General features: G+C 42.8%; 1 protein-coding gene across 1 annotated transcript in view; it reads left to right on the forward strand.

Annotated features, from left to right (window-relative positions):
* PHTF1 (putative homeodomain transcription factor 1) overlaps positions 1-27,078 on the forward strand; it is a gene marked incomplete at its 5' end in the record, with an annotated part of 230,604 nt that overhangs the window by 169,319 nt on the left and 34,207 nt on the right. The window contains 4 exon segments of the mRNA XM_073615712.1: positions 1,222-1,353; positions 1,451-1,537; positions 17,456-17,611; positions 19,848-19,943. Of these exon segments, the coding sequence (XP_073471813.1) occupies positions 1,222-1,353; positions 1,451-1,537; positions 17,456-17,611; positions 19,848-19,943 (471 nt within the window).

The raw sequence follows: 27,078 nt of genomic DNA on the forward strand, positions 1-27,078 counted from the left end.
ACATGCTCATCTCACATGTACCCATATTCTCACTGTTGGAAAAAATGATGAAACAGATGCTGTATATCATTCTTAAACAACCACAATGATAATGGCAACATCTTCAATGTATGGTGGGCATGCTTAATGTTGAGCCGCTTCTGATCCAAAGTATTTTCCCACTTGCACGCATTATTCAGAATTCACTTCACTAGAGACCCCTAGCTAGCACTCCTACACTTCAACCCTGCAGGTGTCACCAAGAAATAGTTTAAACTCATCCCTTTCCTCCTATTAGCCTTAAAATTAACGATCTCCAGGGTGTTGAAAAAACAATACCCACTTCTGTGAAGTCAAATCCCGAATCAATGAACAGCATCCTCACAATCACAGCAAGTTCCACAATATCTGGAACCCGTGGATCACATATCATCATCCAAATAATCACCATCTAAAGTGGGCTTCTAGTATATCAAGTACTGATGGTTTGTGGAACCCCTGGCATCACGCCTCTCCCTCACCCGCCTCTCTCTCACACTTTTCTCTACTTCCTGCTTTCCCTTTCTTCCCCTTTTCTTCTGTGGTACACTCCATAAGCCACTTTCTACACAATCTCGTCGCTGTATATGTCTCCCCAACCTCTGAACGACCCTCAATATGGAGTACATTGTAGCCAGCTTTTCATGCTCTTTTGTTTGAGCATTTTCATATAACACCACAACTCCATTTGCAGTAGATGTACCATTTATTACACTTTTTGTTTCATCTGCTGACACATATTTGTACAACCTGTCACTATTTATTAACTTTAAATTACCAATAAATACATTGTAATGAAAAAAACACAATGCTAAAAATAACATCTCTTGTCAAACTGTGGTAAAATTACAACCAACATCTAAAAGAGAGCAGTGACCCTGAAAAAATATGGTACATGCAAGGAATTACCAAGGCACTTGTACACCTACTGTATGTATATTTACCATGCTAAGAATTGATATGATGAATGCAAACAACCCAAAAGGATTATATTATATATTAGCAAAGAATTTCATTTAGCTGTACTGAATTCGGTTTTGTCAGTATAGAGAATACCTGGCTGTATTGGATATCTTGTTTTGTTCCATTCCACTGAGAGTTTACTTTTTGTATAACCTATATTCCTTTCTGTCCATCTATATAACTGCAGCCTTTCGCAGGTGTACATTTCTCCATTCACCATTATTGTGTCTTTGTATGCAGAGGTTTCTGATAGCCAAGCTTTTCAGTCACCTGACCTCTGCTAGAAAAGCACTGAAGTCTGAGATCCCTCACTTCCGGCTGAAGAAGGTGCAGAACATTAGGATTTGGCTATCTTTACGGTCCTATCTGAAGGTAAACTTACAGGTTGCTTTAGTCATGTCCCTTCCTATTCTCTCTTCTCTCTGCTTTTTTTTGGTATATACTTATATTTCCCTTTTCTTCTCAATAGAGAAGAGGACCTCAGAGATCTGTAGATGTCATTGTGTCATCAATCTATTTATTAACACTGTCTATTGCCTTTATTTGTTGTGCGCAGGTAAGTACAGATCTCTTCATTTTATCCTTTTGGAATACAGTGTCTCAATAATATACCAACTATGAAGGCTTGATTAGGTTTTTAATTATGTTCAGCTTTCATCCTTTATGATTCAGATAATTGGGCCTAAAAATTTTGCTAAATCACCACTATACACTTCACATTAATAATTGTATGTATTTACAGAATTGTATAATGGATTTATCTGCTACTTTAGATAATGGATGGAATTACACTAGATTTCATCAAGCTTAACCAGTTCAGATCCGCGCTATAGCCAAATGACGGCTACAGCGCGGACCTGCTTTGCCGGTACTACGTCCATTGACAGCGCGCTCTGTGATCAGCCAGTCTATGAGACTCGCTGGATCACAATTTGGAAAAAAGGGTCAATCCCGACCCCTTACCACATGATCAGCTGTCAGCCAATGACAGCTGATCATGTGATGTCAATAGAGCCGGTAATCAGCTATTTTTTCTCCTCGCGCTAGCGGCGTGAGGGGGAAAAAAAAAAAACGATCACCGGCGGCTGTGAGAGGGCAATCAGTCCCGATCACGGCAAGCTGCCGCCAGATTATCAGTGCCCACCTGTGCTCCCTGCCAGTGCCACTTAGCAATAGGCAACAGTGCTGCCTACCAGTGCTCACCAGCGCCCACAGTGCAACCCATCAGTGCCCGCAATCGGTGCCTCAACAACAGTGCTGCACATCAGTGCCCATCAGTGTCATCTACCAGTGCCCATCAGTGCCACCCATCCGGGCCCATCAGTGCCATCTTATCAGTGGTCATCAGTGCCGCCTTATCTGTGCCCATCAGTATCGCCTTATCTGTCCCCATTAGTGCCGCCTTAACTGTGCCCACCAGTGCAGCCTATCAGTGCCCACCAGTCCCGCCTCATCAGCGCATATCAATGAAGGAGAAAAATTACCTGTTTGCAAAATTTTATAACAAACTATTAAACATGTTTTTTTTTTTTTTTCAAAATTTGTCAGCGCTGAAAGCTGAAAATTTGTCTGGGCAGGAAGGGGGTTTAAGTGCCCAGTAAGCAAGTGGTTAAAGCAGCATTTAAAGTATGCTCAAGGCGAGCTAAAGTGACTTCTCAGTCAATATTATCTTGTGTAATCGTAGCATGCTTGTGTAAAAAAAACTTGTTTTTTACCTGCCTAAGCTGTGCAGTGATCATAGTTTCATGGTGTAATTTGTTGTTCTGAATGAACAGCCTAAAGTACAGTAAATCTTCACATTCCTCTGTCAGAAGATTATGTTTGTGTTCAAACATGAGGTGCATGACACTGCACATTTTAATTAATGACTCCGTAGTTTAAGAACTGACACTTCCTGTGGAGAAACTACATGTCCCACAATTCTTGGGTCTCTCAGTCTAGTGCTCCTTATGTGAAAGCTATACAGTAAGGAGCAATCTGACAGATAAAAGCAGGCAGAGAAATTAACAGAGAGACCATCATGCAATCTTTCATCACATTAGCACTCACACATTTGTTATGCAACACAAAAAAGGTGAGGCATTAGTTGTGACCGGACACAAGACATTACCTGTCCCTTTACCGAATAAGCTAGGTGAATAAATACATGGACATAGGAGAATCAAGTGTCCAAAACACTACAAACTGCAGCCACAACACATGAGCCCATCATCACGAGGTAAGGCAAACAAACACAGGGAATATAACTAGCCTAATACCTAGGTAAAATGAGAGGAAGCTCTGCTAACTTCCTTCATCCTATCATGTGGAAGCAAAAATGCTGTTTTATTTTCATTGCATGTGATTGGGTAAAGCTTTTCCTCATTTTCAGAGTGCAACTGCACTTGCAAAAGTACACACCTTCATAACTCTATAGGATTGAGCAATTACCTGCTTTATCCACCTGGCTATGGTGGACTTGGAAGCTGCTTTACCTTTATGGACCCCAGAAAAAAGTACAAATAAAGAATCTGATTTCCTAAAGCTTTTGGTAACCTTTAGGTAGAAGAGAAGAATTCTTCTGACATCTAGGAAAACAAATTATTTTCTTTCTCACCCTTAGGCGAATTGCCAAAGGTTGGTAGCACAATATCCTGGGATCTATGAAAAGAAGTGGCTACCTTTGGTAAAAATCCCGGGTCTCTGTTTAACACCACTCTATCGTCAAAGATCGTGAGGAAAGGTTCCCTAACCTTTCCCTAACCATTCCCTAAGCCTGTAATTCACTGACCCTGTGAGCTGACATAATTACAACCAGGAATAATGTTTTTATCATGAGTAATTTCACTGATACATCCTTCACAGGCTCAAAGGGAAAAACCACTGGAGCTTGTAGAACCAGAGACCGGTCCCATCTGACAACCCATGGTTTGGACCTAGCGATTGACTTAAACAATCTCGCTAGAACAGGTTTTTCCAAAAAAGAACACAGGAGAAAAACACTAATAGCTACAGCCTAAACCTTTAAAGTACTAAGGGACAGACCCTTGTTGGTACCCTCCTGGAAAAATTCCAGAATAGACGGAACATCATGAGAAAATCTTAGATTTTCGGACAACCAAGAGTTACATTTTTTCCAAACCTTGGAGTATATAGCTCTTGTAACAGGCTTCCTGAGATTAACCAGGGTTCTGACAACTTTGTCTGAGAATCCCTGGGAGAATATCTTCTCTTCAGATACCAAGCCGTTAAGTTCAATGATGCCACCTGAGGGTGCGACACCAGAACCTGAGACAACAAGTCCTGTCTCATTGGGTGAATAACTGGAGGCTCTGAAGCTACAGCCTGCAGGATAGAAAACCACGGCCTCTTGGGCCAAAAGGGGTCTATTAAGATGAGATTGGTTCTTTCTAGAGCAAACTTCTGGAGGACTTCTGGGATTAGCCTGATAGGAAGGAAAGCGTAGCAGAGGCTGAATGACCATTCGCAAGAGTGTCAATCCCCAGAGACTGATCCCCTGAATTCAGGAAAAATAATCTGTCTTGCTGTATAATTGGGTTGCAAAAAAATCTACCTCTGGTGATCCCCACTTCCTTACAATTTCTGAAAAAATCTGAGGGACCAATTGTCCCGACACACCTGGTAGCGGCTGAAGTAATCTGCCAAACAGTTTTGAGTACCTTTTAGGAGAATTGCTGAAATGGAGGCCAGATTCACCTCGGCCCATGATAACATTTTCTGGGATATGAGCTATGAGTTGAAGAGTCCAACTTTTCGTACCCCCCCCGCTTGTTGAGGTACGCTACAGTTGTAATCTTGTTGGATCAAATATGCAGATGGTGACTGCTGACCTCTGCATGAAAAGCTTCTAAAGCCCTATGTACTGCCAGAAGCTCCCTCTGATTTGATGAAGCTCTTGCTTCCACATCTTCCCTGCGCCATCCCGTTGTGTGGATGGGCTCCCCATCCATAGGAGCTTGCATCCTAATTCTCTGAGATACTGGAATGAACTGTTCCAGCCCTCTGGTCAGGTAAAGTGGCAACCTCCACCACCACAGGGTTCTCTTTACCTTGGAGAGTATCCATACCCTTAGATCCAAAGAACTTGTGGATGCGTCCCAGTTTCTTAACAGGAACAAATGAAGTGGCCGTTGGTGAAACCTCGCCCATGGTACGGCCGGAAAGCAAGAGGTTATAAGACCTACTGCCCTGGAGACATCTCTGAGCGAAACCCACTGGTTGGTTTGCAAGGAGAAGGAAAAGAGATACGGCTGCACACCACTCTCGATCCAACAACGATTTATTATGTCAACATGGATTGCCACCAGGACCTCTTTTCTGTGTCCTATGTCCTGGTTGCAAACCATGTGGACATAATAGATCGTTGTTGGATCGATGGTGGTGTGCAGCCATATCTCTTTTCCTTCTCCTCATACCACGGTGGTGAGCCAGGGCTAGCACCCAGCCCATTTAATCCAATTGGATCACTATCACCTGGAGCAGCATTTTCTTTCTTTAAATGTTTTGCAAGGCTTCAATCATTAGTCACTTTTGGGTTTTTTTCCTCTGGAAAGAAAACCTTTTGATCCACTGAGGAAATCTCGTACCGAAGATATGTCGCTCTCTGGGCAGGATTCAGAGAAGACTTCTCCTTGCTGACTAGCCAGCCGAGCAACTGAAGAAACTCCTGAACAGTCTGGAGATCCTTCTCTAGTTTCTGACATGACTCCGCCACTATTAGGAGGTCATCCAGGTAGGGGGTAATCGTAATTAATTTTAGTCTTAACGGGGGCCAACGCTTCCCCCAGGACCTTTGTAAAGATGCGTGGGACCAATGACAATCCGAAGGGCAGTGCCGGGAACTGAAAATGACAGATTTCCCATTCCAATTTCACTGCTAGTCTTAAAAATTTTCGGTATGCTGGATGAATAGGAATGTGCAAGTAGGCAGCCCTTAAATCCAGCATTGCCATAAAGCACTTTGGGTAAAGCAGATTTTTTAGCAAAAAAACTGACTCCATGCGTAAGTGTTTGTATCTGATTGAACGATTTAGAAAGCGAAGGTTCAAAATTAGGTGATACTTCCCCGAGTTCTTCTTTATCACAGACATATGGGAGTAAAAGCCCCTGCCCCGATCTGTCCAAGGAACCGAGATAAGGACTTCCTGATCTACCAAGTCTAGAATCTGGAGGCACAAGGCCTTTACACGATCAAGGGGAATTTGGGTGATTAAAAATCTCTCTGGTGGCTGGGAATTAAACTCCAGCCTGTGCCCATTGGTCACTGTGACGGGAGTTGCTTTTGGCGGGGGGCTTTTGAAACCCAGCTTACCTTAGAGAGCTCTGGAAACCCATTTTCCAGCTCCCCGGGCCCTGTTATGTGTAAGTTACCCTGTGTCTACTAGGGGGAACTGGGTGACCAAGAACCCCAGTCAGGTCTGTCCCAACTAGACTCCCAGTACAACCACACCGGACTCAGCATGTCGTTTTATCCCTGTTATTCTGGGTTCTTTCTATGTGTGTGGTTTGTGTTGAAAGTTGAAGGGGCTCTTTTACTTGGGACAGTAATATTTGTGAACAATTCCCCTCAAGAAATATATGAAGATAAATAACTCCACCTTTCAGACTGCTAGAATATTGTAGGAGAGTCTCATAGATCATTGCTAGATAGTTTGAGTTGGAGTGTGATTTGTTATGTGTTTATTGTTAAGTGGCTGTATCCTATTGTTCTATTGTTTCTGTCTGCCTTGGGAGCAAACGATTATGGGATGTATATGCTTATGTGGATTGGCTTGGGGTTTTATGAGATCACTGTGAACTATTGGTTGCTAGAGGGGAGGGGGAATTTCTCCAACAGTCCTGCCTGCTGACAAGACTGTCTACTTATGAAAAGGCTGAACACCTGTATGTCATGTTAATGAATGTAATTTACCCTGCCCTGTGTCAATATGCAAAGAAGGGGGATTGTCCCCAGAGTGTAAATCTCTTTTTGTACCTGTGTTTGAATAACCCTTTCATGACTAAGCCTATTTTTGAAATTTGAAAGTCCGTATTTTTTGCTAGAAAATTACTTAGAGTTCCCAAACATTATATATATATATTTTTTAGCAGAGAATCTAGAGAATAAAATGGCGATTGTTGCAATATTTTTTATCACACGGTATTTGTGCAGCCGTGTTTTAAACGCAAATTTTTGGAAAAGTGACACTTTCATGAATTTTAAAAAATCCAAACAGTAAAGTTACCCCAATTTTTTTGTATAATGTGAAAGATGATGTTACACCGAGTAAATAGATACCAAACATGTCACCGTTTATAATTGCACGCACTCGTGGAATGGCGACAAACTACGGTACCTATGAATTTCCATAGGCGACGCTTTAAAATTTTTTTACGGTTACCAGGTTTGAGTTACAGAGGAGATCTAGGGCTAGAATTATTGCTCTCGCTCTGACGATCGCGGGGATACCTCATATGTGTGATTTGAACACCGTTTACATATGCCGCCACGACTTCCGTATGCGTTTTCTTCGCTGCGCGAGCTCGCGGGGACAGGGGCACTTTAAAAGAACATTTTTTTTTTAATTTATTTATTTTATTACTTTATAAATTGTGTTTAAAAAAAAATTTTTTTTTTTACTTTTATTGCTGTCACAAGGAATGTAAACATCCCTTGTGACAGTAATAGGTGGTGACAGGTACTCTTTATGGAGGGATCCCTCCTCTGCACTTCAAAGTATTCAGATCGCCGAAAACGGCGATTCTGAGTACTGTGTATTTTTTTAAATTCGGCGCCATTGGCAGCCGAGTAAACGGGAAGTGACATCATGACGTCGCTTCCGCGTTTACAATGAGAAGGCCGCCCACAGCTTCGTTCCAGCCCGCCCCCAGCCACCGAAGGCAGACGATTAGACACCGGGCCTCCCGTGCGAACGGGAGGCCCGGTAAGAGCGGCGGGAGGCGGCGGGAGGGGGGGGATGTCCCCTCCCGCTCCTCCGGTATAACAACCGAGCGGCTTTTAGCCGCATCGGTTGTTATACTCGGGTAGCCGATCGCTCGCTGTAAACAACGGTACCGGGATGATGCCTGCAGCCGGAAAGTCGAGTACGCATATCTGCGTACGGTCGGCGGGAAGGGGATAAACAGTTTTATGTTTCTTACCACCCTACACCGATGTCTCGACAAGTGACTGGGTGGGCTAAGGGATCTTGGATCGTGCTGGTACAAGGGAAGCTTATATGGCGGACATACTCCTATTAAGCACAGGTCTGTCACAGTCACCAGATCCAAAATGAATGGGCTTGAGGTGACTACTGCCCACTGTGGGAGGAAGACCCTCAATCTTCCTCCCACTGGGTGGCAGAAGTCATTGTGGTTTGGCGGGTTGTTGAGGGTTAAACAAGGACCCCCCCCCACCTTTGCATTTGTGCCCTGTCCAATGTTTTTTGGGCCTGCCCTCCTTTTCACGCAGACCCTGCTGTCTGCCCCCCTTTTCTGCCAATCTTTTTTTTTTTTTTCTAGAAACCACTTCTTCCTGTCCGCCGTGCGCTTCAGTGCTTCTTGTAATATAGGGATAAACAGATGGTCACCTGACAGGGAAGACCACACAGGCACAGCTTAGAAGAGGCGTCACCTGACTGTGTCTTGAGCCAGAATCTTCTTCTGGCCGAATTGATTAAGGCAGAGGTCCTAGCTGCCATCCTGCCCAACTCAGCAGAGGAATCGGCTAGAAAACCTACTGCAAAAAACAGGAGTGGGAAAGATTTAAGTGTCTGATCTCTCTCAGTTTCTGCAGAGAGGTGAGTTTGTATTTGTGATGACCATAACTCAAGGTTTCTGGCTACACATGTGGATGCTAATCCCAGTTTAAGATTGAAACTCGATGAATCCTAGGCCCTGCATAAAAGGATATCACCTCTCTTATCCATGGGATACCTAAGTGTGCTCATGTCGTCAAACGCCAGGTCCGTATTCTTGTAAATTTTTGAAAGAGGCATGTCCAACTTGGGGTACTTGTTCCAAGGCTACGCCATGTCTTCATCAAAAGGAAACCTCCTGTTCAGGCTGCTTGAAAAAAAATGGTTTCCTCTCTGGATTCTACCATTCTAATTTAATTGTATCTAGAAGGGAGTTGTGCACAGGAAAAACCCTGGCCTTCTTATGTATTCCTTCATACATAAAATCATGCTTTGAGGTTCGCACCTTCTACTCTTTAATTTTGAGTGTCACATAGATGGCTTTTAACAAATCATGGACATCTTCCAGTAATAAACAAAGCAGAGAAGAAGGCGCTTCTAAGTGCAGTAATGAAACACTTTGATGACAAGGAAGGGTAAAAAACACTTACAGTTGCTCCTTCTTTAAACCAAAGACCAGATTGGTTTGAAGAAGGAGTGACTGGGCATGCTCAGAAACATGTCCACTCTGACATCACTACCGGTTGCCTGGATTCCATGCTGGTCCTGACAGCACAGCTCTCCATCTTGGATCAGAGACACAGTGTCGGCTGGAACTTCCACCTGCAGCTGTCTTTACTCCCAGGAGGCATCCCGCTGGACATTATGAATTCATTGATATGCCTGTTTTTCACTTCTATCGTGTGTTTTAACCCTTCCTTGTCATCAAAGTGTTTTATTACTGCACTTAGAAGCACCTTCTTCTCTGCTTTGTATTTCCTATAGAGCAGTAGTTCTCAACTCCTGTCCTCAGGACCCACTAACAGGCCAGATTTTAAGTATTACCTTAGGGAAATGCAGACTAGAATACTGCAATCACTGAGCAGCAAATTATATCACCTGTTATGTATTTCAGTTATCTTGCAAACCTGGCCTGTTAGTGAGTCCTGAGGACAGGAGTTGAGAACCAATGCGAGTGTGCTTCCCTCTTCTGAAGTGTTGCTGTGGTGCATTAATCACATTTCAAGAGCTAGTCATGTACTGTTTGTTAAAGTCTCCTTGTTATTCAGAGTGCCCTATCTTCCACACTCCTTGATCTTCCAGTGATAGTTTGTACCTAGAGCCCCTGACGGATTCCCTATCCTTAGGCTCTTCCTCTGATCCTGATTCTTCCTGGGAAGAATGGGGAGACCTAGTCTCCTCCTCTGGACCTCACTTTCCGCACCCTGTGGCGGAGCGTCAGAAAAAACTGCAGCCCTATCAGAAGACAGACCCTGAGAGGGGTGTCTTGCCATTCATGAATTTGAAAGAGCTAAAAGTAGGGGACAGCTCATCCCTTACAGAAGAAAGCATTTTTCTGGCAAGATACTACTGAGTCATCTTTAACTAAGCTATCTATGCATGTGCGGCAGACCGCTTTACTTCATGAGGAGCTCAATTTGGCTGTGCAGACCGCACATTAACTCTTGGGTGGTTAGGCTTGGGCCTTGTCCTGAGCCTTGGCCTGCAATCAGAAAACAAAAGATCACCAGGTTGAAAATCGGGCCACCCTGGTTTTCCAAAACACAACCCCCAGTGCAGGAGAGAGGAAATGTGCCCCCCTCACCAAGCCTCACTAAGTCTATGGTGGAGGGGAAAAGCCCCACAGGATATGCAAGAGGGGAATAAGATCCCCAGGATTACCTGTAAGGTGCTGGTGTCAGAACCTGCGTCCACTGCCTGAGCAGGAGCTGGAGAGGAATCCATACTGCTCTCCTTGTGCTTCCACAGCCTCTGCTGGGTCTCACATTCCACACCAGCCACCCAGTATTCCCCTGTTCATGCCTTTAAGGAGACTAGAACCAGCCTCTACGGGACTAATGATGTAATTCCGGGTGGAAATTATGGTTCACCACTTCCTCTAGACCAGCGTGGAATGCAGGAGCTCCGGCCCTTCAACCTCCGTGCCCTTCTACCCGGACACGGCCAGCCACGCTGCCAGGAAGGACGCTTTGAACCCGGGCTGCGGGATACCATCCAGCTGAGCCGATCTGGGGTTACTCCCTCCTGCTCCCCCGACATCTCCAGTGGTCGTTGCCCTCCCCAAGCTCTGAAGACAGGGCATTAGCAGCCAGCCCCCCTACCCTCCAGGATGAGGTATCGCTCTGGGCAGGAGAAGGTCTGTAGAGCTTTCCCTACGGAGTACCTATAGGACAGCCCATGAGACCCAGGTTCCAGGACCCCCGTCTGGAGGAAACACGAATACTGAAGGGAAGGCCCAGAGGACCATCTTTTATCTGTTAACGTCCTGTCCTGGTAGGAGGAGCCCTAGGTCTCATGGGCTGTCTTGGAAGATGACTTGAGAAAGGTCTGTTTTAATGCACAACCATCAATAAGATTTTGATGATTCATTTGGATGCTGTGAGGCAAGTCAGTTACTTCTGAAAATGAGGTTGGCTGAGTGCACTGTATTATAGAAAGGAACCTTATCGAGAATACTCGGTTTCATAAAAATTGTGTAAAAGTGATGTATACTACAGAATTTAATTTGATTACAAAATGTACAAAGGTTAGCAAGTTTGTGAACCCTTAGGAGCTTTCTGAGGCTGGGTTCACACTGCTGCAATGTCAGACATTGCATGTGATTCGCACCGCACTGCTGTGCAAATCACATGCGATGTCTGTGCGATACGAATTCAGCCGTACAGATTGTATGGCTGAATTTGCATCGCATTCGGACCAAAGTCGCGCAGGACCCTTTTCACCAGAATCGGATCGCATGGGTGTTCACAACCATGCGATCCAATTACTGTCTGAATTGACAGTTTGCACTGCGATATGCAAACCGATCTGGGGGTGTCATTAACTTTGAATTGACACCCACAACTGTTCGCATAGGGTAGTGTGAACTGCCTGTGAGTTGTATGCGATGCGGGAACCCGTACTGGATTTATACGGGTTCTCGCATCGCAGCAGCGTGAACCGAGCCTGAACGTCAGCAGAAATTAATCCCAAAATGAGCATGCTTAAAGGTTATCTTGTCTTTATCTAAGCTATAGTGATATAGTCAGTTTCATTTAGCAAAGAAAGCATTTCACTTTGCTACATCTTTACTAAACAAATGATTTACGTGATGAAGGTAGCTGATGGAAATGTACTGTAACTAATGGTTCTTGACAGCCTTCTGCTGAACTACAGTATAGCCCGCTCAAGAAAGAAATGTTCTCATCTAAGATTTTACAATACATGGCCCCATCCATTGGCCCTTCAATGCGGCAAAGTCAGTCTGTACCTTTAGCAGAGATACAGCCCCAAAGCATAAGGTTTCCACCTCAATGTTTGACTGTAGGGATGGTGTTCTTAGGGTCATAGTCATCATTTTTCTTCCTCCAAACATGACAAGTCCCCCATATCAAGAAGGCACGTGTACAGATATGCCAATTGACATCTAAATGATTCAGAGAAGGATTGGGAGAAAGTGCTGTGGTCAGATGAGTCTAAAATTGAGCTCTTTGGCATTAACTTGACTTGCTGTGTTTGGAGGAAGAAAAATACTGACTATGACCCTAAGAACACCATCCCTACAATAAAGCACGAAGATGGAATAATGATGCTTTGGGGCTTTTTCTCTGCTAACAGGTACAGGCTGACTTTGCTACATTGAGGGGCCAGTGGACGGGGCTATGTGTTGTAAAATCTTGGATGAGAACTATTTTCCTTCAGCCTGAACACTAAAGGTGGTTGGTGGATGGGTCTTCCAGTATGACACTGTCCCAAAATATATTGCCAAGGCAAAAAAGGAGTGTTTAAAGAAGAAGCACATTAAGGTCATGGAGTGGCCTAGTGAATCTCCAGACCTTAATCCTATAGAAAAAATATGGAGGGAGCTGAAACTTCGAGTTACCAATTGACAGCTAACAAACCTTAAGGATTTAGAGAAGATCTGTAAAGAAGAGTGGACCAAAATCCCTCCTGAGATGTGTGCAAACCTGGCCACCAACCACAAGAAACGTCTTACCTCTGCTTACCAACAAGGGTTTCTCTAATTACTAAGTCATGTTTTGCTTGGGGATCAAATACTTATTTTGCTCACTGAACTGCAACTTAAAGCGAAAGTGGAACTTCCGCTCGTTGTACTCCTCCTCCCCTCCGGTGCCACATTTGGCACCTTTTGGGGGGAGGGGGGACAATACAGGTATCCTATTCCCACTTCTGGGAGCCTCAGCCGCAGGTATTGACATCACCGCCCAGCCTCCCTCCTCCTCCCTCCTCCTTCCCCGGTCCAGTAGGAGAGAGGAACAGAGCCTTGCGCATGCGTGGTAGGGTTCCCAGCATGAAGCCGTAAGGCTTCACTGCCAGGTTCCCTTACTCGCAATGGAGGCGGCATGCACCCGACAGCTGATGGAAACATCAGCTGCGGTGCCGACATCGCTGGACTCCAGGACAGGTAAGTGTTCGATTATTAAAAGTCAGCAGCTACTGGCTTTTAATTTTTGCAGTGGTGGGCGGACCTCTGCTTTAATTTATAGCATTTGTTTTATGTTTTTTTCTGGATTTTTGGTTGATATTCTGTCTCTATCGTTTAAAATACACCTAGGAGAAAAATTATAGACCCTTAATTTCTTTGTAAGTGGGCAAACGTACAAAATCTGCAGGGGATCAAATAATAATTTTCCCCACTGTATATGTAAATGGTCACATAAGGATTTTAAAAGACATGGGCCTTTATCAACCGAAAGGTAGATTGTTTGAAAGAAATTATCTACTGTTGCTGCTTCATCTCTTGCAGTCATTCAGCTACCAATGAATCCCAAGATGTAAGAAATTGTTCAGCACTTTGTCAGGAAGTCCTTTGCCAAGACTCAAAAAAATGTTAATTCATGTTGGTGATGTGAAACACAGGGGCAAATAAAAAAACAAACATGAGGGTTTCTTGTATTGTAGAATCCGGTCTTAAATCCTATTGAAAAGCTGTGTCTTAATTTAGGCAGGCCAATCAAGCAAGACAAAACAAAAATGTGCATGATAGTAAAAATATGAAGCCCTAAGGCTAACGCTGCGCTATAAATAATACTAATACATAAGCTGCTGGCATCAAAAAGTCCAGTGCAGAAACTCCAAATAAAGTGCAGTATCAAAAAGATGCGTAAAATGTGTAAATATAAGTATATGTGAAAAAAAAGAAAAGAAAACTAAAACAAAGTCCCATCACAAGAAAAGTCCATAAATTCTTATATAACAGTGCCCATCCAGATAAACAAAAATAAATTGCAAGAAGAAATTTGTGACAAAGTCTTCAAAGCAAACAAAGTGCATCCAGATCATCACCCAAAGTGTATGAATAACCTGCTTACCAGAAAGCGATGACCGCCACAGCAGTCTCGCCCAGCCTAGGGAAGTAAGGTCTCCCTCAGCCCTTAAGAAATATCCAGAGCTCCCGCTGTTGCTAATGGTACTCAAAAACATAAAGCGAAAGCCCATCCACCATCTCGGAACAAACGGGATGACATCACCGTTAGAGGCTCCACCCTACGTGTTTCGTCAGCAATAGGACATCATCTGGGGATTGGCCAATCCCCAGACGACGTCCTATTGCTGACGAAACGCGTATAGCGAGACTACTGATGATACCGCAACTCTGGCAAATCAAATCTATACCGTTTCTTTGCTGATAGATGACCTATTTCTTGTAAGTGCAAACTTATCTTTTTATTAAACCTTATTTTATCAACTTACTGCACCATAGAAGTCTTTTTCGATTTATGCTTTTGAATACCATTAGCAACAGCGGAGCTCTGGATATTGCTTAAGGGCTGAGGGAGACCTTACTTCCCTAGGCTGGGCGAGACTGCTGCGGCAGTCATCGCTTTCTGGTAAGCAGGTTATTCATACACTTTGGGTGACGATCTGGGTGCACTTCGTTTGCTTTGAAGACTTTGTCACGAATTTCTTCTTGCAATTTATTTCTGTTTATCTGGATGGACAATGTTATATAAGAATTTATGGACTTTTCCTGTGATGGGACTTTGTTTTAGTCCTCTTTTTTTTTTACTTTTCTCACCTTGGTATTTTTTCACATATACTTATATTTACACATTTATCTAAATATGATTTATGAGTTCATATAGCGCTGCATCTTTTTTGATATTTCAAAAAATGTGCATGAACTGAAAGACTTTTGTACATATGAAGGAGCTGAAATATATCTTTATTGTTGCAACTACAGAAGTGTTGAGGCTAGTAGTGACCATTAACTAGGCTTTGCTACTTTTAATAATTTGCTACTAATAATGAGGGTTCTTCTATGACTGTGATCATATTATATGAGCTTTTTGCATAGAAATCCACATGATTCCTAAAGGACAGAAGAATATACAAACTGGAAGATAGTCTAAGGTCATGTTTTTTCAATATGGTCCCTTATGTGTCTGTTCTCACTCCCAATATTGACAGCTGTGATGTGCTGTGAAGAAATGGCCACACACAGCTACAGTAGATATAAAAAGTCTACACACCCCTGTAAAAATGTCAGGTTTCTGCAATGTAAAAAAATGAGACAAAGATAAATAATTTCAGAACTTTGTCCACCTTTAATGTGACCTATAAACCGTACAACTCATTTGAACAACAAACTGAAATCTTATAGGTGGAGGGAAGTAAAAATAAAAAAACAAAATAATATGGTTGCATAAGTGTGCACACCCTTAAACTACTACTTTGTTGAAGCAACTTTTGATAATATTACTGCACTCAGTCTTTTTGGGTATGATTCTATCAGCATGGCACATCTTGACTTGGCAAGATTTGCCCATTCTTCTTTGCAAAAACACTCCAAATCTGTCAGATTGCAAGGGCATCTCCTGTGCACAGCCCTCTTCAGATCTCCTCACAGATTTTCAATCGGATTCGGGTCTGGGCTCTGGCCGGGCCATTCCAAAATGTTTATCTTCTTCTGGTGAAGCCATTCTTTTGTTGATTTGGATGTATGCTTTGGGTTGTTGTCATGCTGAAATATGAAGTTCCTCTTCATGTTCAGCTTTCTAGCAGAAGCCTGAAGGTTTTGTGCCAATATTAACTGGTATTTGGAACTGTTCATAATTTCCTCTACCTTGACTAAGGCCCCTGTTCCAGCTGAAGACAAACAGTCCCAAAGCATGATGCTGCCACCACCATGCTTCACTGTGGGTATGGTGTTTTTTTTCCTGATGTGCAGTGTTGTTTTTTGTGCCAAACATATCTTTTGGAATTATGGCCAAAAAGTTCAAACTTGGTTTCATCAGACCATAACACATTTTCCCACGTGCTTTTGGGAGACTTCAGATGTGTTTTTTGCCACCCAGTCTACCCCATAGCCCAGACATATGAAGAATACAGGAGATTGTTGTCAGATGTACCACACAGCCAGTACTTGCCAGATATTCTTGCAGCTCATTTCATGTTGCTGTAGGCCTCTTGGCAGCCTTCCTGACCAGTTTTCTTTTCGTCTTTTCATCAATTTTGGAGGGTCAAGTTCTTGGTAATGTCACTGTTGTGCCATATTTTCTCCATTTGATGATGTCTGTCTTCACTGTGTTCCATGGTATATCTAATGCCTTGGAAATTCTTTTGTACCTTTCTCCTGACTGATATCTTTTAACAATGAGATCCCTCTGATGCTTTGGAAGCTCTCTGCAGACCATGGCTTTTGCTGTAGGATGCGACTATGAAAATGTCAGGAAAGACCTACTAGAACAGCTGAAATTTATTTGGGGTTAATCTGAGGCATTTTAAATGATGGCAGGTGTGTACTGACTCCTATTTAACATGGTTTTGAATGCAATTGCTTAATTATGAACACAGCTACATCCCCAGCTATAGGAGGGTGTGCACACTTATGCAACCACATTATTTTATTTTTTTATTTTTACTCCCCCCCCCCCCTTAAAAGATTTCAGTTTGTTTCTCAATTGAGTTGTACAGTTTATAGGTCAAAATAAAGGTGAAAAAAGTTCTGATATTATTTATCTTTCTCATTTTTTTTTTTACATCATAGAAACCTGACATTTTACCAGGGGTGTGTATACTTTTTATATCCATTGTACGTACATTTTTTATCTTTGAACGCTAGTATGACTAAGGTCATGCAAAATAAGTGGTTTTTTTTCACAGAAAGGATTCAATGCAGTTCTGAAATCACGCTGATTTTTGTTAAACACACTAATAGAGAATTGAGCAGCATTATTCCCCCCAGCACTTCAAGTGACATTGATTGGAACTACAATTGGCACAGAGAAGCCACGCCATTTGCATTGTCTTGCCTTTGACCAATTGCGCTTGGTTTCTGTAGGTTAATGAAAGCTGTAATTGGGACTCTTGGACAATTACCAGACCACAGGCTACTTCCTAGGGTGTCTAATGGGATAATCTGGCTATAAATAGTGTTTATTGAGTTTCTTTAAATTAATCTCATTGGTTATTGAGCAGTTTGAATTTGGGACAACAATGTGTTTTATCTGAACATGGACAGTTTATTGCAACAATTTATTGCTCAGTCTATGGTAGAGTTATTTTTGACTGTTGTAGGCAATAAGCAGATTTGATAGTTTGAATAAAACAATTATTTATTTGCCCTGTCAAAATAGGTTCTGAATGGACATAAAACCTTTCTAAGCTATCTCTATAACTGGGAGTTCCTGATTTGGGAAGCAGCTTTGCTCATCTTTCTCCTACGTCTAACTTCCCTGGGATCAGAGACCAACAAGAAGTATAGCAATGTCTCTATACTACTGACTGAAGAGGTATGCAGTAATGGTCAAATGTGGAGTCAGAATTTTCCTGTACCAGAATAGGGTCATGGGATTTATGCTAACTCTGAAAAGATGCATACCACAAAACGATATAAGCTGATTAGAAAGCTGATACAATAAGTACACTTTTGTGTTTGAAATGCCCTGGACACAATGCTCCAATCAACAGCTCTGCTCAGGATGCATGTGCAATGTTGATTGGACCAATGTGCAGGGGCATGTCAGACCGATAGATACCCAACTGCTGCACTCTGTATTAAGTAGCTTTGCATATTTCCAGCGAACTAGAAACACAAGACATTTTAACTTTAGCTGCAAAAAATACCCCCACGTCTGTTACTGTTTATGCAGCCTGACTGCATTACAGTAATAAAAACAAAAGCTTCAGTTGGGCTTTAAAATCCTTTTATAATATGTTTCCATCCTGCTCACTTTCAGTAATCCTAAATAATATGTGATCAGTAAAAGGAAACATTACTATTCCATCTGTCAGGTCATTCATAAAGTGACTGAGAAAACTTTGGTTCAGCCCCAATCCCCCCGTGGTACACCACTGCTACCTATACCCCATTTTAATATGCTCCATTTATTAGCCATCTATGCAGTATTTTTTAATAGCCCCTGATTCCTTAGATTCTGTACATGGATGTTATGATGAACAGTATGAAATGATTTTACAAAATCAAAATTTACAGTATCAGCTCATTGGATTTTTTACACCCCAATTTGTACTTGCCTCCTCATAAACATTGATGTTGGACAAAACCTGCCTTTCAGGAATTCACGTAGTTTCCCTATAACGCTGTTATTTTCTATGCATTTTTATATAAAATCTTATATATATTTATTATATACACACACATACATATACAAAGTATTAACATATAAGGCAGGTTACAAGTTTTCAGTCTCCCATTTCTGCATTTTACCCTTTTCTGTTTGTACTAACCCCCACCCCATTTTAGCCTCATTAACTCGCGTAATACCCCATTTGCCACTTATTTTGCCACAACCCCACTCCACCCCCCCCCCCCCCCCCTTTTGAATTTTATATGTTAAGTGGGAAGTGTCCATTAGTTGTAGGTGTGGAGTTGCATAATGTATTTTTTACACTATGGGGGGGGGGGTCTATGTATAAAAAAATGCACTTTGTGAAGGTCTCAGCATTTCAACAAAAGTCGCATAATGTTTGTGTAATGTCAGTTTTTATTTGTTGCTTTTCACTGGGTAAATGTAACAATCCCTAACATTCAAGCGGTTGTAAAGTCTCTCTCTCTTTGCGTTAATTGCTGTCTAGGCACTTGTGCGGAGAGTGCCCGCGCTGCACTAAACGAAAGCTCCCGATCGCTCGTTGCGATGTGGATTTTTCGGACATAATCTTAAACCTCTTAAAGGGCCAGGAGGCGCCAATGCCAAGAGGTTAACATAACAAACTTGATATACTTGCCTATTCTGTTTAGCAGTATTGCACAGAGCAATACTCTACACAGTACTTTTACAGCGGGCCGGCGGCACAGACAGGCTGGACCGCGTAGATGTATGTCATCCAGCCTGCTCCGGGTTAGGGGCGTGCAGTGTGCTGCTTCCATGACCGCTGTATCTACCATAGCCCTTAGATGAGGGAGGAGAGCGGCTGGAGGTTACATGACCGTCCAGAAAAGATTTGAGATAAGGTATGTAGAGGCAGTGTTTTAGAGAAACATTTACACAGTGCAGGATGGCTTGATAGAACAGAGGGGCTGGCAGTAATCTCTATTTTACTTTACTGCCAGCTACTAAAAGTGGCTATAGAGGGGAGGGAGAGCTCTCACACACACAGGAGCTGACATGCAGGGGGGGGGGGTGGGTGAGGGGGAGAGAGAGAGAGCAGTGGGATGACATGATTACCGTGGTCAGCACACTTAGGGGGACATATGAACAGGCATGATCAACCAGGTTTTTTTATAGCATAGAGAGGGGAAGATTAAACAGCACAAGCACTGAGCTGTTTAACTTGCTATATGGGAACCGGCGCTATCACATAGAAAGTGACATATATAAGGTACATTACAAATATCATTTGTCACTTTGTGGGAATGCTGAGACATTCATAGATATGTGGTGTATTCATACTCTGTGTAAATGTTAACATCACTAATCTAATTGTCATTCACTTTTCCATTTGCATGTCGCTGTACTATTGTGTGGGATTTCTGACTTGTGAACATTTACCATTTACACCTTACAGATCAATCTTTATTTGAAAATGGAAAAGAAGCCAAACAAGAAGGAACAGCTCACGATTGTGAATAACGTCCTGAAATTGTCTTCCAAACTCATTAAAGTATGTACAGTATATGAAAACAAAAGTGACAGGATATAGCAGCAGATATTTAGCAAATATTGCATTATATTCTCACCATAGCTGATCCAGTGTCAGTGTGCCATTGCTCTTTGCACATACCTAACAGGAAATAAAGAACACTGGTCTGTATTTCTTGTTTATGTCCCTATAGATGATGATACTGGAGAACTTCATTAATGTGCTAAAATCCTTACAGCCTTACCTGTTGGATATTAGCAATTTAGCAGTTAGTGTGTTTAGTCTAATAGCCGATGTACAATTAGATGGTAAAATGGTATAGGTTATTCTTTGGCATTGCTCTTTGTACTGTGTTAAAAACTAGTTGAAAAATGGGTATATGTACAAAGGATGAAACAAATGCTAGCTGTTCATAAACCACCATTGGACCAGTGGTGGGATTTCGCTGGAGTCTCCAGATTAACCCCTTCATTACCCTCTTTGCATCTGTACACCTAGAAACAGTTGCTGCAAAAGCAGGGAAAATGGTCACCCTATTCTGCTAGCAGGTCAATTCTAGGTGTATGAGCCCAGAATGGGTAATTGTTAAAGCAGAACTATAGGCAACATTTTTTTTTTCATTTTGGATAGAGTAAGGGAGGGTCATAACCCTTGTCAGTTTATTTTTCGACATCTGTGCCCCTTTGGGGAGATTCTCCTTCACTTCCTGTCCCATAGCCAAAACAAGAAGTTAGAGTAAATCCCTGCAAATTAAGGGAATCCCTTGGGGGCCCCCAGGTCACCAGAACTAGCGTCCCTGTTGGAAGATTTCCCCTCTATTACAACCCAAAGTTTGTGATTTTTTTTACTTTCACCTTCAGTGATAACAGTAAACAGGTCAAATAGAGAGGTTTAGAGGCCCTAATGGGGGCACAGACAGACAGGTTTTCTAATCCATCTCCACTTTATCCAAAACAAAATCACAGATCAGCAGGATCTGTAAACACAGGCACAGGAAATGATGTGATCTTCTCCTGGAGCCCTTTTCGGTTCCAGTGTGAGAAGAGAGAGCATCACACAGTGAGTAAAAGCAGCACACAGTCATACAAACACCTAGATAGGCACATTTAACCACCTGATCGCCCCCAGTTAACCCTTCCACTGCCCTGTCCCGGTATCATTAGTATGGTGTACAAATTTTTTTTCTGATCACTGTATTAGTGTCTCGGGTGACGATAGATAGCGTTAGCATCAATCCCAGATAGCGTCAGATTGCCCGCCAAATATTCATGATCACATTTAACACTTCAATTGCCAGTAACACATGCACGATAAACCTCTATTACTCGGATAGTGTTTGAATGGATCAATATCTTTGATTAGATCAGAACTATACTAGCGTCCCCGATAGTATAGTGTCCCCAAAAACACAGTGTTAGCATCAGCCAAGACACCTGCCAGCACCTGCGTTCAGTCCCTTTGCCCCCACAAGTGCAGTGTCAGTAGAACGCTGGCACTTCTGATACACAGTACAAAAAAAAATGCAGCGTTGGCAAGATCAGACATTTTATTTGTAGCAGTTCAAACAGTCCCTGACAGCCAAGTGCTCTTTTGCCTGTGAGTCGCACTAGGTAACTGTAAATTTGGCGTTGGAGGACGCCAACGCCGCGCTAAGCCCCGTCCCCACCTCGCATCGCACCCCCCTCCTTTCTCTTTCAAAAAAAGTGTTTTCCCACGCAAGCACGGGCCTCTGATCCGACGAGACCGGCTTGTGAGTGAGGGAGGGATGGAGTGGAGGAGACCTGGAAGCCGCCACCGAGTAGGGGCGGTGAAAGAAAACATTGCAGATCATTTTTAGTTCTCCCTTATACTCAGCCCCATCAAGAGGGGAAGAGTTCAGCCCAGGTGGGGGTGTCTGGAGGAAGCAAAACCCCCCAAATTTACCGGAGGTCTGCCTGCTAGCCGGAGGAAAAAAAGTTTGCTGCTTCTGTGACACAGCGTGATCTATGAGCAAAGCATGAGAAGGTACGTGCTCCATACAACCCCCAGTGGTGTAGAAGAATACATATCGGCCTAAACTGAGGAAAAAAATTGTTTTTTTATATATTTTTGGGGGATATTTATTATAGTAAAAAGTAAAAAATATTGTTTTTTTTTTAAATTGTCGCTCTTTTTTTGTTTATAGCGCAAAAAATAAAAACCAAAGAGGTGATCAAATACCACCAAAAGCTCTATTTGTGGGCAAAAAAGGACATCAATTTTGTTTGGTTGCAATGTCACACGACCGCGCAATTAGTTAAAGCGATGCAGTGCCGAATCGCAAAAAGTGCTCTGGTCAGGAAGGGGGTAAAATCTTCCAGGGCTGAAGTGATTAATGACCAGGCTTTTTTTTGTGCGATACAGCATTGTGTTACTTTAACTGACAATTGCGTGGTCGTGCAACGCTATACCCAAACAAATTGATGTCCCTTTTTTCCCCCACAAACAGAGCTTTCTTTTGGAGGTATTTACCTCTGCGGTTTTTATTTTTTGCACTATAAACAAAAAAGAGTGACAATTTTGAAAAAAACTATTTTTTACTTTCTACTATAAAACGTATCCAATAATAATATGTAAAAAAATTAGATTTCTTCATCAATTTAGGCCAATATGTATTCTGCTACATATTTTTGGTAAATAAAAATTCCAATTAGCGCATATTGATTGGTTTGCGCAAAAGTTATCACGTCTATGGGATATTTTTATTTTTACTAGTAATGGCGGTGATCAGCGATTTTTAGCGGGACAAGGACATTGCGTCAGACAAATTGGACACTAAGTGAGACTTTTTGGGGACCAGTAACACAAATACAGTTATCAGTGCTAAAACTGCATTGCACTGTTACTGCTCAAATGACACTGGCAGGGAAGAGGTTAACATCAGGGGCGATCAAAGGGTTAAATGTGTCCCTAGTGAGTGGGCTCCTAGGGAATGATTTATAACTGTGGGGGGGATGGACTGACTGGAGGAAGAGAGACATCTGTGTTCTTGATTAGCAGGAATCACAGATGTCTCTCTTCCTCTGTGACAGAATGAAGGTCTGCCTTGTTTACACAGGCAGACCGCCGTTCTGCCTCTCTTATGAACAATCGTGGATGGCCAGCGGCGCACCCCAGACCTAGGAAGAGGAAACAACGTACAGGTACGTTGTTTTGTGCAGCCGGGCCGACCTGCCGCAGTATATGTACAGTGGGCATTTGAAAGCAGTTAAAAAAATAAACACATGTAAAAATAAAATAAATAAATAAGACGAAAATAGTTTTTGTTTTATTAAGTTAATGTTCTGTTTTTACTGTTTTTTTCTTGTTACCGTTTGCTTTGCAGGAACACCATTCAACTGCAGCACTGATCTGTTTATTCTGACAGCAGCAGGGTATGCTTTCAGAATACATACAGCAGTGATTTTAGCGCTGTAGGAGGTTTCTCATCCGCAGTTAAAAAGAAGAACGTATATGCCGAAGCATGGGGCCTGGGGTGGTCAGTGGGCGGATCGCCCCATGCGTCTGCATATATATTTTTTTCACTGTTTTTGCCAGAGATTTCTTCATCCACATTGATCGATGTGAATGGAGGAATCTGTTAGGTTCTCTTTTTTTCGTTCAGCCCACAGGCTGCATGAAAAAAATATACACTGTTTTACCAAAAGTATTGGGACACCTGCCTTTACACGCACATGAACTTTAATGGCATCCCAGTCTTAATCCGTAGGGTTCAATATTTTCGATCATCCATGTCTTGATGAACCTTGCTTTGTGCACTGGTCCAAATCATTTGGTGGAGGGATTATGGTGTAGGGTTGTTTTTCAGGGGTTGGACTTGGCACCTTAGTTCCAGTGAAGGGAACTCTTAGGGCATCAGCATACCAAGACATTTTGGACAATTTCAAGCTCCCAACGTTGTGGGAACAGTTTGTGGATGGCCCTTCCTGTTCCAACATGACTGCGCAACAGTGCAGAAAGCAAGGTGCATAAAGACATGGATGAGTGAGTTTGGGGTGGAGGAGCTTGACTGGCCTGCAGTCCTGACCTCAACCCGATAGAACACCTTTGGGATGAATTAGAGCGGAGACTGCAAGCCAGGCCTTCTTGTCCACATCAGTGCCTGACCTCACAAGTGCGCTTCTGGAAGAATGGTCAAACATTCCCATATACACACTCCTAAACCTAGTGGATAGCCTTCCCAGGAGAATTTAAGCCATTATAGCTGCAAAGGGTGGGCCAACTCGATATTGAACCCTACGGATTAAGACTGGGATGCCATTAAAGTTTGTGTGTAAAGGCAGGCGTCCCAATACTTTTGTTATTATAGTGTATATGCCCAACAAGGACCAGCAATGTACTGGTATGCTGCTGGACTTTGAGTGGTTATACTGGGATGATGCCTGCAGGTGTAGGCATCATCTTGCTATAGTTTTTTTAGCCAGCGGTCGCCTTTTATATAAAAGCAATCCTAGCCGCTAATTAGCTCCTAGATTGCTTTTACAAGCAGTGGGAGGGGACATCCCCCCCTTTTACAAGCAGTGGGAGGGGACATCCCCCCTTTTACAAGCAGAGGGAAGCCCCCCCACATCCTTCTACCCACGCAGCCTTCTATGGTTTTCTCACGCTCTCCTGTTCCACCGGGGAACCAAAGAAGGCAGCTCGTGGTTTGGCCAGCTGACCATAGAGCTGATAGGAGACCGGAATGGCTCCAATCATCTCTGAGAAACCTGAAGCTAGAACCATTTTATCACTTCGGTTTCCATGGACATAAACAGCTCCATTTTTAAATTGGGAAAGCATCTGATCACACTAATCTTGGTGTGGAGAGATGCTTTAAGGGCAGAGGAGAGATCTAGAGTCTAATAGACCTCTGATTTTTCAGAAAAAAGTACCTGTCACTGTCTATTGTTATCACAGGGGATATTTACATTCCCTGTGATAACAATAAAAGTGATAAAATAATTAAATAAAACTAAAGGTACAGTGTAAAAATATAGTAAAAAAATTAAGTAAAAAAACAAGATAAGTAATAAAAAAAAAATTAAATCACCCTGTCCCCTTGTGCTATCGCGCAAAGGTGAAGCATCGGTCTTGTGTCGTATGTAAACAGCAATTACACCATGCACGTGAGGTATCACTGCAAACCTCAGATCAAGGACAGTAATTCTAGCACTAGAACTACTGTGTAAATCTAAAGTGGCAACCTGTAAAGGCTTTCAAATGCTTTTAAAAATGTACGTAGTTTGTCGCCACTACATGGGCATGCGCAATTTTAAAGGATGTCATGTTTGGTATCTATTTACTCGGCATAAGAACATCTTTTATATTTTACCAACCAATTGGGCAAAATGTTGTGTTTTTGTGCATTAAAATTAAAAAAATGTATTTTTTTCAAAAAATTACGCTTGAAAAACCGCTGCGCAAATACTGAGTGACCAAAAAAACACCATTTTATTCTGTAGGGCCTCTGCTTTAAAACATATATATAAGGTTTGGGGGTTCAAGGTAATTTTGGTCACACATGCCATAAAATTGGTCACACATGTGGAATTACACTGCAAAATACATTTTGCTACTTCTCTTGAGTATGGGCATATCACATGTGACAGAATGTTTTGGCAGTCTAGCCACGTACAGAACACCAAAATCAAATAAGCACCTTCAGGCTTTTAAAGGGCGTCATTTCCTCATTTCACTTCCTTACTACCTATCACAGTTTCAGAGACCCTGAAATGCCAAAATAGCACAAAACCCTCCGAAATGACCTCTTTTTGGAAAGTAGACACCCCAAGCCATTTGCTGAGAGGCATGTTGAGCCCATGGAATATTTTATTTTTGGCCACAAGTTCTGGAAAATTACAGATTTTTTTTTTTTTTACAAAGTTGTCACTTAAATGATATATTGCTCACACATGCCATGGGTATATGTAGAATCACACCCCAAAGTACATTCTGATGCTTCTCCTGAGTTTGGAGATACCATATGTGAGAGACTTTTTGGCAGTCTAACAAGATATTTGGGGGGCACACCCTAAAAGATGCATTAAAGATGGTGCGACCATAAAACAGAACAAAATATTACAGCGCACACATGCAAAAAAGACATTTACCTCCTGCAAGGCTATTTAAAACACCTAAATATTTTCAAAAAATATGGGGATTTGGTCACACCATATTGCTATATGGTGCTTAAGCCCACTTACTGCGACAAAGTACCCCATAGTTAGTGGGTAATACACTATCCATAGAATGGGAGATCCTGTTTCCCTGAACCATGGGAGAACTAAAGGACTCCACCTATGACACAGTTGGACACTAATAAGATGGCTGCACCATCTTTAATGCATCTTTTAGGGTGTGCCCCCCAAATATCTTGTTTGTTTATTGTATGGATTCTGACTAAACCCTTTTGGGCAGGAGCACCCCACTCCCTCATCATTGCCTCTCGTTTGTGTCCACCTGTGTCATAGGTGGAGTCCTTTAGTTCTCCCATATAGAGGAGTGTATTTCTCCCATGGTTCAGAGAAGCAGGATCTCCCAGTCTATGGATAGTGTAGGACCCACTAATTATGGGGTACTTTTTCGCAGTAAGTGGGCTTAAGCACCATATAGCAATATGGTGTGACCAAATCCCCATATTTTTTGAAAATGTTTAGGTGTTTTAAATAGCCTTGCAGGAGGTAAATGTCTTTCTTTGCATGTGTGCGCTGTAATATTTTGTTCTTTTGGCTTTCAGGCTTTTAACCACTTGCCGACCGCCTAACGTATATATACGTCGGCAGAATGGCACGGGCAGGCAGAATCACGTACCTGTACGTGATCTGCCTCCCGCGGGCGGGGGGTCCGATCGGACCCCCCCCCGGTGCCAGCGGCGGTCGGCATTTGACTGGGAGCGTCGGGAGGCGAGGGGGAGACCATCCGATCGTGGCCCCCCCCTCGCGATCGCTCCCAGCCAATCGGAATCCTCCCCTGCCTGTGTGTAGTTTCACACAGGCAGAGGATGTGATGTCATCTCTCCTCGGCTTGGCAGTTTCCGTCCCAGCGCCGAGGAGAGAAGACATGTAAGTGCACAACACACACACACACACAGTAGAACATGCCAGGCATACTTTACACCCCCGATCGCCCCCCGACCCCCCCCCAATCACCCCCCCCC

The sequence above is a fragment of the Aquarana catesbeiana genome, linkage group LG02 (genome assembly GCF_042186555.1).
Source record: "Aquarana catesbeiana isolate 2022-GZ linkage group LG02, ASM4218655v1, whole genome shotgun sequence".
Taxonomy (NCBI): domain Eukaryota; kingdom Metazoa; phylum Chordata; class Amphibia; order Anura; family Ranidae; genus Aquarana; species Aquarana catesbeiana.